General features: G+C 34.6%; 1 protein-coding gene across 1 annotated transcript; it reads left to right on the forward strand.

Moving 5' to 3' along the window:
- The first annotated feature begins 11,591 nt into the window (after positions 1-11,591).
- On the forward strand, positions 11,592-13,689 carry LOC144433751 (thyrotropin-releasing hormone receptor-like). The gene is made up of 2 exons (XM_078122149.1): positions 11,592-11,624; positions 12,637-13,689. Exons 1-2 carry the CDS (start codon positions 11,592-11,594, stop codon positions 13,687-13,689), a joined length of 1,086 nt encoding a protein of 361 aa, XP_077978275.1.
- The last annotated feature ends 542 nt before the right edge of the window (positions 13,690-14,231 follow it).

Here is a 14,231-nt window from a genome sequence, read left to right on the forward strand (position 1 = left end):
GGTGTTTGATCTTTAATTTTATCAACTTGCCCAGTCCAAAAAGTTTTAAAATTGCCGTAAGAATACCAAACTTGCTTTATTGTGTGTGTTACTAAGAGTTCACTCTCACCTCGACCAAGTGGAGATGGAAATGGCGCTGACCATTCAATTCAATCGTTAGTTTTTTGGCTTCCAAACACACAAATACAATCGTACTTAAAATTCCACCCCTACTTATATCCGTCCTTTAGTTCTGTCATTTGCATTATTTTTATAGGTCAAAAAGGATACTTCTTTGGACAGTAAGATTTATTGCCAATTACAACAAAGTCCATTCCATTCACTGGAATCACCTTTAGTTCTCTTAATATTGACTGTGTTTGCTTTTCATGACAAAAATGTCTTTTGGTCCAATCATTTCAATGCAATATGTTGTTTAAATACACAATACTCTTTACATAAGGATATTGTCCGCCATCTTAAATGTTGTTCTTGACAGCGTGATTTCTCATTGCCATTTGCAAACTAAAAGTACCTCGTCACAGAAGTTCAATTTGGCATAACAAAGGTCAAGGAGCATGTTAAAGTGTTTATGCCTTATTGTCGAATAACTGCCCTCTGATTGAAGAGGCAGTTTGCTCTTCTGCTGCAAGCGGTTCATCATGAGTCTCCAACACTTACTATGGCTTCAGTTGTGATGCACAAAATAACTAACTTCATAAAAACATGAAATCGTTTGATAAACATTCGCAATCTTCATATTCTATCTTGATGTGTCGGCACAGAATAATTTCAAACTCGGTTCATGTAAACAACATATGCCCACGGATTACGATAATTCGTCTTTTTCCATATTAATATGTGATCTTTTGTTCTCGGAATGCACTGTACACAGTCAGTTAATTTAATCATGTTTGTTTAATCAGAAAAGTGTTTAACTACAATTTGCTGTTTCAATTCGTAAAAGAAAAACCGGATTTTGACCTTAAATACATTTTAGTGAGAGGGTTACCTTACCTTTACTTGTGATGTTAAGCTTGTTCAGGTAATTAGTCACTTTCCAGTTTGTTTAGAATTAACATTTATTTCTTTTATTTGTCAAACAAAAGATTTACTCCTTGTAAATACCGGTCAAAATGTTCACTATGAAATCTGGAAGTAATCCCAGATTTCACAGCATTTTCCAAGTATCTTCTAAAATATCACTATAACTTCCAAGTCAGTTTTTAACATGTCCTAGCTTCTTTTAATCAAAGTTCATGGTCTTAGAAATCGCCAGGAGATCTCAATCACTGCCATTAGTCATCCTACAGTTCAGTAGTATGAACCCATGTAAATATGTCCTCCCATCATTTGAATGGGGACTTTATGTGTGAGAGAAAAAACTATTCTTCTATATTTCCTAAAGGAAATTACCTTCATAATTATGTTGTTGATATTACATCTTGTTCTTAATAGCAATAATTAAAGTAAAGTGAAAAGAAATGAAAATCATGTAGGGCCCTGGTCTGTATATGTTATATACTGCCCTGTATATATGAATACTAAATTATGGCGATTTTGATTGAACACGCATGTAGGATATATATCTTCCGTTTCAGTAGTGAATGCCATATGACTGCCCAAACTTAAACAAAATACGAAATGAAAAGTAAATGTTCATACAGACAGAGACACACTATTCACACAGACACCCAGACAAACACATATATGTCTGTCTGTCTGTCTGTCTGTCTGTGTGTTAACCTGATCGGTGAAATTGCACGATTCTTGAACTGTGCAAACAGTTAATTAAACGGTCGATCGTATGTCATCATATTTCTAGGATTAAGATACACATGTATAAATACTTACATTTTGATGTCATTTGCGGGAATGAATCGGGTTTCTTTGTTTTCCAAAGCTATCAAACTTTGAATTTGTCTTATCATTTCCTTTGAATATTTGTAATTTATGTATTGTGTGTAGTGTATTTCGAAGGATCGGCTTTATGAACTGGCGGGTATTTTGAGAGATAAAATCATTACTGAAAGCATATAATCATGCACTCAAAGTCAAATTGCTAATATACAATTGTAAACAATACATAGGAGCAATATACAAACCAAAGACACGAACGCCCGTCAGAGTCCATGTCTAATACTCAGAAAGTAATTACCCTGAATGTAAAACGATATTCTCTCCGGGGTCCTTTTACCTTTAACTAGAAAAACGTCATGATAGAGTAAACACATTTGAGTGTTGTATTATGCAAATAGATTTCCATGTGATATCCCTTTCTAGCTGTATCAGAATATAACTGTTTGTTTTGTGTGGTCAACAGGTTATCCAATATCGTCAATACTAATCAGATTTCATGAAATACTGACATATGTAGGTGTACTTTGTGGTTATACATGGCCTCGTAAATTGTATCTGTTGAATAAATTGTAAGGTTTAATTTTAGTTACAATGTTCTGAAAGAGAGACTGAGATTTTGCTATTGATATGCAATATATCTGTCGCAGTAACAATGAGTTAAGCTGTCGAATAACCGTAAACTATTATTTACCCTGTCATGAGTAGCTTAGATAAGTTAATTATCAGTCATGTACTATTGTGTGTTGTAGAGAGATCACTATTTCACCAAGTAATACTTTCATTGCAAAATGGAAAGATTAGTAACGTCAGTAATAAAGGTGTAGCAAAATTGCCTTCCTTATATTTTCACACATTTACCTTCTATTTTCACAAAGCTTCTTTGTAGGTAAAAATAATATACATCTACTGCCGATGTAGTTTTTTTTCACAAGCAGTAGCTCGTGATCACATACACCCACGTTTATTTCAAATCTCATATTTATGTTATCAATTTCTTATTTATATTGAAGCATTCGCTAAGAAAAATTTATAACTTATTAATTCATTTAATACTTGTCTAATATATGATTAATTAATGTTTATATGTATATATTTATGATTAATTTGAATTATCCGCTACTGTGTGACGTCAAACAGGGGGTGATTTCAGAGCATATCACCCCTGTTCTACCGAACTAGTCCGCGGAATCATACTCGGAGCATTATGACGTAAAACTAACATTGATTTCAGGGGATTATATATAAATATATATATATATATATATATATATGCATGTCTATGTGTATTGTTTCGTATCACAACTGTTTCATTTTGTAACAGAATACAAAGTTTAACATGGTAAATTAATCTACGTTTTCATGCATAATGAAGTTAAGACAAAAATCGTACTATAGAAAAAATTATTTTATTAGCGTTTAGCTTGGAGCCCATCATCATTTCCATTCTTGAAATTATTATCAAAATTGTGTAATCGAATACTTGTCATTATAAAAATCCCACATAAATCTTATATTGGAAACTGAGAAGAATCTATTTTCATCATTGCCACTTCAAAAGGATCATGTTAATCATGATATCAAATATTAGTGTTATGTTAGGATGTACTTAAAAATCCTAACATATCATAGATACACTACAGTAATAACACTGCCACCAAACGTCAAATCAAATGTCAAGACAATGTTTATTGATAGGCAAGTTATTGAAAATTTGATGTTGAAATGTTATCCTAAATAATCTTTGGCTTCCGTGCATTGCTTTCACACAAAATGTCACGACAGACAATATAAAAAAACTAAGAAGGAGTTAAGTTACAGCTAATTAAACTTAGGATAAATCGCTTAGTGTTATTAACACGAGGAAAAGGAAACTAAAAAAATGTTGTTTTTAATATACTGTCGATGGACTTTATTGAGATGGAGACGGGTGTATTACATGAAGATAGATATTAAAAGTTGACTATATTCAGTAGATATATATGCAAGCAGACAGTGATGAGAAATTGGATTCCGTCATCCTCTAATCTATTTTAGTCTCTAGTTTTACAGGAGATAGCACCCACGAAGTCAATTTTCATTTTGCCCGGGACGTCCATGAAAAATATATGTTGTGTACATAGAGTTGATCGGACTTCTTTTAACTATTCGCGAACTCTTGACCTGATCAACGTTGTTTCGATCAAAGCAATCTATGTAACTTGATTTACAAACGTTTCTCAATTAGAGCCATTGTGTTTATCAAACGGAAGACATGCCCTTGTGCAACGCGTCTAGTTTTAATACACAAACTGCTTCATGAACGTGTTTCATTTCTAATTTCATCATTTGTCGAATCCATCGATATTGAAAAATTGTTGTTACATTTTCTATAGTTTGGTATATTAAATATAACGTATAAAGTTCCTTTCAGAAGAAAATAGCTTATACCTAGAAACTTAGCATTCGTTACACGGATTTGTCTGTTTGGCATGGCAGTCTCACATCACAACACAAAAAATCTGTTCTGGATAACTACAATTTTTACAAAGTAAAATTTACAAAGTAAAATATCTAGAAATGCTATTATTGAGATTATAGGTTATATTGTAACTTGTCCTGATGTAACAGTGTCTTCCATACTACTCAAATCATACAAACCCTTTTGGACTAACGAATTAACCGAACATTGGCAGAATATAAAACAAAAGGAAAAACAGTTTCTGAGATGTAAAGGTACTATGTGTCATAAATCAACACTCAAGTTTAATTTCAGAAATGCACAACATACTTTTGATAGAGTGTATAGAAAGGCCAAAAGAGCTTATCGAAAACAGATTATGTTAGATATTGAAGAGCTAAACACACAGAACCCAACTGAGTTTTGGAACCTTATTAATAAACTTGGCCCAAAGAAGAATAATGACATCCCTTGGGAAGTTTATGGGGAAAATAACAGCATAATAAATTATGTTAATGTGGTATTACATAAATAGCAAACTGACTTTGAGGAGCTCTGTAACCTTGCTACAGTTGAGGGAGGAGTTGACTTTGATGATGAGTTTTATTATCATGGTTTAGAAGCTAAAGCACAACTTTAAACACAGTTGAAAGAGGAATATAATAATGTTCCCTTGAATCTTGAGATTTCAACTGAGGAAGTAACTAAAGTTGTAAATCATTCATAATTCAAAAAATTAGTAGGTCAAGATAAACTACCATATGATGAGGTCTTCAAGAATACAAATGCACTCAATTTACTTCAGAAGCTCTTTAAATTATATTTTATTTTTTTGGAAAGTACCAACAGTGTGGTGAAAAGACAGAATAAAACCTATACCTAAAAGTTCACTTAATGATCCTCGGGTACCTTTAAATTACAGCGGTATTAGTCTTCTCTCAACTGTTAGTAAACTGTTAGAAATTAGGATTCTCCATTTGGGTATCCCAGCAGGTGACCAAGAAGTTAGTATTTTGTTATACGCTAATGATATCGCCATTTTAGCTGAAAGTGAAGAAAACCTCCAAAACAGTATTGACTGTCTAGAAAATTGGTGCAAAATATGGCGTATGATTATCAATCAAAACAAAACACAAGTTATTCATTTCAGAAATCAAAATAAAGAGAGATCAAGTTTAGATATGTAGGGCAAAACCTAAATACAGTTTCGAAGTACAAATACCTTGGGGTTATTCTGGATGAATTTCTAAATTTTGAGATAACCTCTGACCTCTTATGTGATGCTGCAGGGAGGATCTTAGAGGCAGTGATTTCAAAAAATACATATATGTAGGGACTTTCGTTATAACACTAGTACTTATACCACACTTTTTCATTCATGCGTTGTACCAATCCTGGACCACTGTGCTGGTATATGGGGTTTGGGTAATTTCAAAAACTGCGATTCTATTCAAAATAGGACCATCCGTTATTATATGGGAGTACATAAATTTGCATCCAGTAAGTTAGCTTTGAATGGAAATATGGGATGGGACAGCTCAGGCCTTCGCCGGAAAATAAATATCATAATAGAATTTGGAATAGGTTGCTGAAGATGCCAGATAATAGGATCACAAAATCAGTGTTTTGGTTTGACTTCACCTTATTTCGTGAATGTATTTAAGATTTTTCTGAATTAGGGTTACAACATAAAATTCGCCAACTTGGAACCAGTAACTACTGATGAACCAACTGTATTATTAAGAAATGTTCATGCCAACAAATGGAAATCAGAAATAATGACAAAACCCAAGTTGAGAACATATATTTCTTTCAAAAAACTTACGGAAAAGAAAATTATTTTCTAGGGGAATGCCCCGTGCAAAATGCTCCATAACGGCTCGATTTAGACTGAGCATACTGTAATTTATACAAGGATCTAAAGAAAGCATGAATGGATAAAATGATAACTGCAATGCCAATCTTTAGTCATATGGACATTTACGATAAACTATGCTATTTATTATCAAAATGTCCCGTTGATACCGCAAACTTTGTACATGAATCATTTAATCGTAGGAAAACCTTTATTTATGATTAAAACGTATGTGATATTTCTTTATTTATGTATTTTGTAATTCTTTTTTGTGTCCTATAAGTCAGAGGGCTGGATGTGGCTCTTTTGTTTGTCAATTTTGTTTAATTATTTTATAATTTAAATAAATCCACAAAGGGCAAATAAACAATAACATAACATAAACAACACTCACATTATTATTTCAGGCATATTTTAAAAGTAACGACAACCATTTTTTCACGCTGACAATAAATCAAAAATCTGTGCCAATTGTTTATATCATACCTCGAAGTGAAATGAGTAATAAGATTGATTCAAGATATAATGATTACAGATCTATGAAACATAAACCAGATACATGTCGCTGAAACCACCATCGGCAAAATGAAACTAATCACACAGTTATGACTGAAATTTACGGAAAACCGACACATTCTCACCAACAAAGTGCGAGGAGATTAAGGAAACAGATAATGGATGTCTTGGTTTCTTATTATTGATAACGTACGCCAAGGGGTTTGTCTTGTTTTTGGAAATCGATAACTCCCAAATACACAACTCATACAATATGTTGAATGTTTAAGTCATTTAAAGATACGCGTAAAATACAATTTTTTATGTCTCACACCATAATGTCCTGACTTCGTCGAATTATGCTCGGCCATTGCAAGTTGCTGAAAGAACCATCAGCAGGATAAAACTAAACTTACAAATACGACTAAAACATTAGCGTAAACTAATACATTCTCACCAACAAAGAGCGACATTCTTGGTTGGTTTTTTTAGTTAGTATTGATGACATACGCCAAAGGGTATTAATGTTTTAGTTTCATTATATATAAATATATATATATATATATATATATATATATATATATATATATATATATATATATATAATATGGCAAATCACTACTAGCTGCTATTAAAGCTACTGTGATCACGTGTAACATAATTCAAACAATAAATTAAGTCTTCGATGACGTTATTTTATAGAATCCATCTTCAATTATCGAAATATCATTTTAAGTCCGTTATCATGGGCAGATATAAATACAGAGACAATTAAGCAAATTTATAACTTAACTAGTAATACTTTTCCCAAATGTAAAATAAATATGGTAAACTTCACCGAATACGGTAAACACAATTAAAGGTTCAAGTCGCATCTGGGATCGATAACCAAAGTATAACCAAAGTACCTGACACTAAGAGCTGAGAGGGTAATACCATTCATAAAGGGGTTAATGGCTTTGTATTTGGTTCTGTAAATCACAATATTTGTGAAGTTTAGGCCATGTGTAGTTATTTTAAATTGCATCATTCCACGGGCAATACTTGTGTTATTGTTTAACGAGACTGAGAAAACTAGACACTACCAATGTCATGAACAATGTCTGTCAAATAGATTTTTCCGATCGATGAGAAATTGGTATTGTCACAGTTAAACACCATTGACACAAAAGTAAAATATTTATACATTAGTACAAATTAGTGAAACTATCTCTTATCATATTGTCTCCGTGTTTAATGCTTTCCCCGTCTTGGAATGTTCTTTCTAATAAATATCATTAGTACTCAATATAACATCAAGGGAAACCTTACACTGTATTTCCGAACCACTTTACGACACATCGTCTTCTCCAATTAGAGTGCTAAAACAGTCATTGATAGTGTAAAATCAGCATTTTATAACGCAGGGTCAAGGAACGACGTTTTAATTGAAATGTTATCTTCAAAGCATCATGAATCATAGATTCAAACAATGATCAACATCTCATTTGACACGTTATTAATAATAAAACTGTGCCATTATTCGATTTACTAATCATAATACATCACCAGGGTGCCATAGGAATACGGTGAGGTTGATACCAATACACAAGCAGTCAATGACACATCAATCAGAGAAAGACAATGTTGCAACATCTGATGCGTCCGAAAGAGAAAGATGAATGTAATTATTAGAAAAGAAGCAACAACTAAACTGTATGTTTTTCACCTTATATTACATTTACCATCAACAGTTAAATATTATTACCCAATCGAATAACGAGCGAATTTATTATTCAACTGAAGTGATCAATATTTTTTATTGATTTACGTTTTCAATTAGGTTGTCGAGATGTTTGTACAGGTGTATTTACTAAGAATTGATATTATGGATACATCGTTGCTCTTCAATGATGACGTCTATGTAATTTGAATAGAGACAAGTCACTGAAAACATATATTTCTTGTCTACATGAACCATAATAGAGGAAAAGCTATCAAAGCCAACAGGTACAAATGCCATTTCTTTTAGTTTTTCCGACCAACTAGGAGCTCATCGTTGTCTCATTACGATTGTTTGATTTAAGTTAATGCATTCGTTTAAAGTGCAATGTCAGACGTCGACGTTTTTTGATTATGTATACCTTTCTCGTTATTTTCGGCGGATGTCTGATATAAGTAATCACGGACAGCAACGATTCATGTAGCGCTACGGTAAGTAATTAGTGTTGTTTGACGGTAATATTTGAAAGTTGAATAGTTGGAAGAAGATCTAGAGGATTATGACGATATAAAATGTTTCTGTAAAATGCTTGCATTATGGGTTTATGATTTATCTCTGTCTTCGTTCTTATTTTAGTTGATGATTAGTTCAAATGCTGTAGTACTTTTTGTGGCCTGGATGCTTTAAATGTACAACAATGAAGTCGTATGACAATTCCTTCGATAGAATTTTAAAAAAAAAAGAATCAAAATTGCATGAGTAAGGATAGGCTGTAAGTAAACTGATATGCCTGTCGCCTTTTATTTCTCCATTTATGAAAAATAATCGACGCATTCCATATGCAATCATGCAATTGGTATTTAAACATCAATTGCGCATGCCTTACTGCTCGATTCGTAATTGAAAGATAACATTTGGACAGGTCACAAAGACAAATGTATAGAAATGAAATTCAGGACATGTAATAAGTGCGATTTGCCCAAGGAAGGGATGTTTACTCTTAGAATCATGCGTGTTCACGCAGAATCAAACTCGTTACTGCCAATTTGAAGTTTATTTTTATAGGCATTCAAAGCGTGAAATTATTAAAAGTTGCAATTATTTGTCGCTTAAAAATATATTTTTCTCCATATAAAGATAAGATTGGGTTGGGTTATTTGAGATGCAAATATTATGCTTATTTTCACATAACCAAACTCGAAAACGAAAGTGTTTTAAATGTAACGTTGTTATACTAATATACACATTACTAACGTGCTCGCTCGCGCTTGCGCACTGAATTCAATGCTATATACGTTAGTGCGTTCCGTACTCTCTAAAATTCATCATATTGATATAAATTAAGGTTTCTATCGCGCCTTCCACTTACGATAATTCTGTTTATCGCCACAGCGTCAAACCACGTTCCGCATACTAATGTCTCACTGTCCTTTTATACGTAGACATATTTTCACAACCATCCACAGGTTCCTCTTATTCTACCCGTATCTTCACCGCTATACTGTTTGCTATCTTTTAAAATGCACGTTCACGTACGGATGGGATGTACATCGATGTTTCATTGAACGTCGGTATTGAGAACAACGTAACCTTACATTTAGATGATAGGAATAAGGGCGCATCTCTCGGATTTTAAGCCTTAATCCAAAAGCTTTTGAAAAGCTGTTTACATGTATCTTTCCCACAGATCGTATAGAATGCGACAGCCGACGATGTCGTTTTACAAAGACCCAGAATGCACATGTTTAGCATTTTTATCATTCTCGATGCCTTTCTGGCAAGTTACCATCAAATTAGACGGATTAATTATTACCCCGTTTTCGTGTGATGAAATTAAAAAAATGACCGATTCAAACCGGAGATTCATATTATCATCCACGACAACAAAATGCATTCAAGGTATTCTATGTGGGTAATATGATTCGTTATGTACGCTGTTGTACTCCAGTGAGACTCAATGATACTGGAAGAACACAGCCGCTCATGGAAACGACAAGGGTGGCTGGTTTGAAAAGTGTATTTTGTCATAAGATGCTTTTGTTGGCAATTCGGTCTGTTGTCAACAGATACTTGATACGACTTCATTAAAGAGTAAATTGTCAGGTGATAAAAGACCATGGTGTCAAACACCCATAAATCAACAGATAGTGATTTGAATTTTGATGATACATATTGGTGATTGCTCATGATCGAAGTATTATCTGTAGATTGTATATCAGTTACTGTTACTATCGGTCCACGCGGGTTCAAAGCGGACGTTTGGTTGGTTGGTTGGTTGGTTGGTTGGTTGACACACCCGCTGGCTGTTTTACATCAAATCATTCCCAAACAAGGATAGGAATCCAGAGTTTGGTATTTTTTCGTGGCATTGATGAAGAAGAAAATATTGGATAGTATTTCACCATCGTGAATGCTTCGATCAACAATAATATCCGTATGTAGCGATGTAACATTATTGTATTTGTCCACTGCACTTCATACAGGAAATAATAACGGTCTTAGGTTAACATCATATGAGACTATCAACCATTCCCTCTATATAACTGCTAAACATGGAACAAAAAACGTTGAGTTATAACGATAAAGACCCAGCCTTTTGTTTCCTGTGCAGATATCTTATTACACAGCAATATCCTATGCGCCAGTTCTATTTATTCTATAGTGCAATATTTTCTATGTGTATATCTTCTTGTGACCCTATCTTGTGAAATCAAGATGAAACAATGGTGTGGTCATAACAATTTCATTTCATGAATGCATCGAGTGTGGGTGATGATTCACTGTTTAAATATGTATATGCCATGCAAATATATGCAGTCCATATGCTTCATACGTGATTCGCTGGTCAAAAGTACTGAATAGCTCGGGAAATATCATTTGGAACAACTCATTGCCCGAGTCAAACAGCTTTTCAAGAAGAATCGACAGACGGGATATATCAAGGCGCAAATTAACAGATACGTTGTTCGATTGGTGAATATTTACTAGGCCTCGAAACATTGATCGCTCCAGGTTATCGTAGTCTTCAACAACAGGCTCATTTGTGTTCCACCTTCGATTCAACACCATTGGTGAGTAGTAATAAACCTATCATTCAATGAATTGTATAACGTATTTGGCGTTATACATATGTGTTCAATCTTTCTATTCGAGCCACACTTTTCTGATGTACGTATTTGGTCCTGGTATTGGTATTGGTATAGACATTGTTAAATCTATTGGGTTGAGGATATGTCGCACATAACATACACTTTGCAGCAAGGATGTCATTAACCGTCGAAAGTCATGTGGAAGATGTGAGTTCTGACGTGAGGCAGTACCTTGAATTGCATGTAATCACATAGTAAAACACTTACATGACACACGATGCGTTCATAGTCTTTGAATTCATTTTATTGCTGGTACCTTCCTTGATGGAGAATTTAAGTTTATGTTAACGTGATATGTGATAACAAAATATGATCTGCAGACCTTGTGCGTACTTCCAATACGTATACGCCAGTCATGGATGCTGTCATCTGCACAACCAATATCTCGACAGAAATTGAACATTTAACGAAACTATGCGTGGTTTGCTAAGTAACGGGTCGTTTCATGATGATTAAACATGGTTTTTCATTAAACAAAAGTCCACAAATATCAAAATCTCGCTTGTTTTCATGTCCAATTGTTAGAGTGTTTCGAATTCGCTAGCAAATGTTGGAAGAAATTCACCCTAGGTCTAAGTAAGCCTTCAGTAATTACAAGGCCGGACAGCCGGGAGGAAATCAAGCCGTCTGTGGCATGAAATGTGACCCGTTTTATTTAGATCTAATTGGCTGAGCTGAAGACGAGAACTCACAAACACTAGATGAGCACACAACTGACAACCTCGGGACAGAGGCCAATATCTCTAGTCCACTACGTTATCCCTAATATATTGCCACGCTGTCCCCCCCCCCTTTTCAGTGAGACCCGCTCCTCTCGTCACACCACAACTAACAATTACTTCACTGCGTTTCACCAATATGTTATGATATCACTTTACAATGGTGTCCTCCCAAGGATGTGGTAGAAGTAGGATTTGTGACCGGTGGCAGCGGTGGGATCATGCCAAAACCACAAAATAATTCAAAATTTAGATTTAAAAAATGAGTCAAAGTAAAATGTGACTCATTTCCATTTCTAATTTCTCCCCGGTCCTACCCCCTTGTAGTTACTGAAGATCTCTTAATGTATGATACATAGAGCTTCTATTGTGTCAATGTGTGAGTGATATTTACAAACGTTTAATCAAGATTCAATTTCTCGATTGTTTTCCATTTTTAGGTCAGTGTTACGCGAGATACGACAATGTTTTCCCAGCCCCCTTCTGCAGGGAACACTACCATCGCGATCAATTACACAGCCACGAACGTCACGACTCCGGCTTTTGTGTGTGCTGTTGCTGGCGTACCTTATTTCATCGGGGGAACAATCATTTCTACCTGCGGCATACTGTTAAATCTATCTTTCATTTTCGTGTTCTGTCGGGTACGATACATGAAGACGTTAACTAATAGATATCTGGTTAATCTCGCCATGTCAGATATGTTACTGTTACTTTCGGTGTTGATGTACTATATCATTCGATTGACGTATGGACAAGTCACTGATTTGATATTTAACTGTGCCTTAACATACCTGCACACCGTTCTACTCTTCGTATCACTCTGGATGATAACCATTATTAGTATAGAACGTTATATGGGTATCTGTAACCCATTGAAAGCAAGACTTTTCAACACTAAAGGCCGTACTACGAGAATTATCGCCTGCACCTGGGGTCTTGGGTCGTTATGTTCAGCCCCTAAGCTTGTGCAGTGTGCACTAGCAAATACGGACAAAATGCGAGCTACCCAAGCAGAAAACACTATTTTCATTATGTATTTCATCATGTTCTTATCATCTATCGTCACTGTCTCCTGCATGTACACACTGACAGTGAAAAACTTCAAAAAATCCATTAGAAAACTTGGTAAGGACCGAAGGACTGCAAAGAAATCAGACGAAACTCAAGTGTTAGTGACATGCATCTGTATTTCGGTTGTGTTCTTTATTTGTACCCTGCCAGCTGCCTACAAATATGTTATTCACTTGATATGGCAGACCACTGGTACTTTTTACGGGGGCAATTTCTCTGTCTGTATGTACTCCCTCAATAGATGGCTTTTGCTTGTTAACACTTCCGTCAACCCATTTATATATACGTTAACAAGCGCTCGTTGTCGAAGAGCTTTCGCCAAAGCGTTTTTATGTTACCGTCAAGAACGCAAAGGTGGCTATCCATATTTATCGACATATGCTAACAGTGCGACGACTAACATAGGAACTGATGTGTAAAAATCGGTCAACATTTGATTCGATGGCAAACAAATATAACCCGCGAAAAAAACACCAGTGCATTTGCTTGCTCGGGGTAAGCAGGAAGCCAGTTTCATTCTAAGACACACAACATAATTGAGGTGATAAATCTTAAACACCACGTCACAGGAGAACGGATCCCATGACTTTATTTACTGATACAAAGTACAACGCTATATGTTATAACAAGTCTTCTTTGAAAACAGTCTCCTCGATGACTTCCGTAAATGTTGTAAATTAACTGCTCATTTTCAAAATAGTGTGGTATATAAAGAGTGCCATCAACGTTTGGATTGTGAAAACTTAGTGGATTATTCCATTGTACGGGGAAATCATTCCGAATCAACTGTCACAACACTGTGTATACATCTGGGTATACATCTACAGAATGTGACTACTAAAGCTGACATCACAAAATAATGAAATATGTTTTCAGGGTATTGGTATAGACATTTGAATCGAGTCTATGTATTATTATATTTTTTGAGTTACGCAGTAAATATTGATTTTTAACTACAAAT

This window comes from Glandiceps talaboti, chromosome 1 (assembly GCF_964340395.1).
Source record: "Glandiceps talaboti chromosome 1, keGlaTala1.1, whole genome shotgun sequence".
Lineage (NCBI taxonomy): Eukaryota > Metazoa > Hemichordata > Enteropneusta > Spengelidae > Glandiceps > Glandiceps talaboti.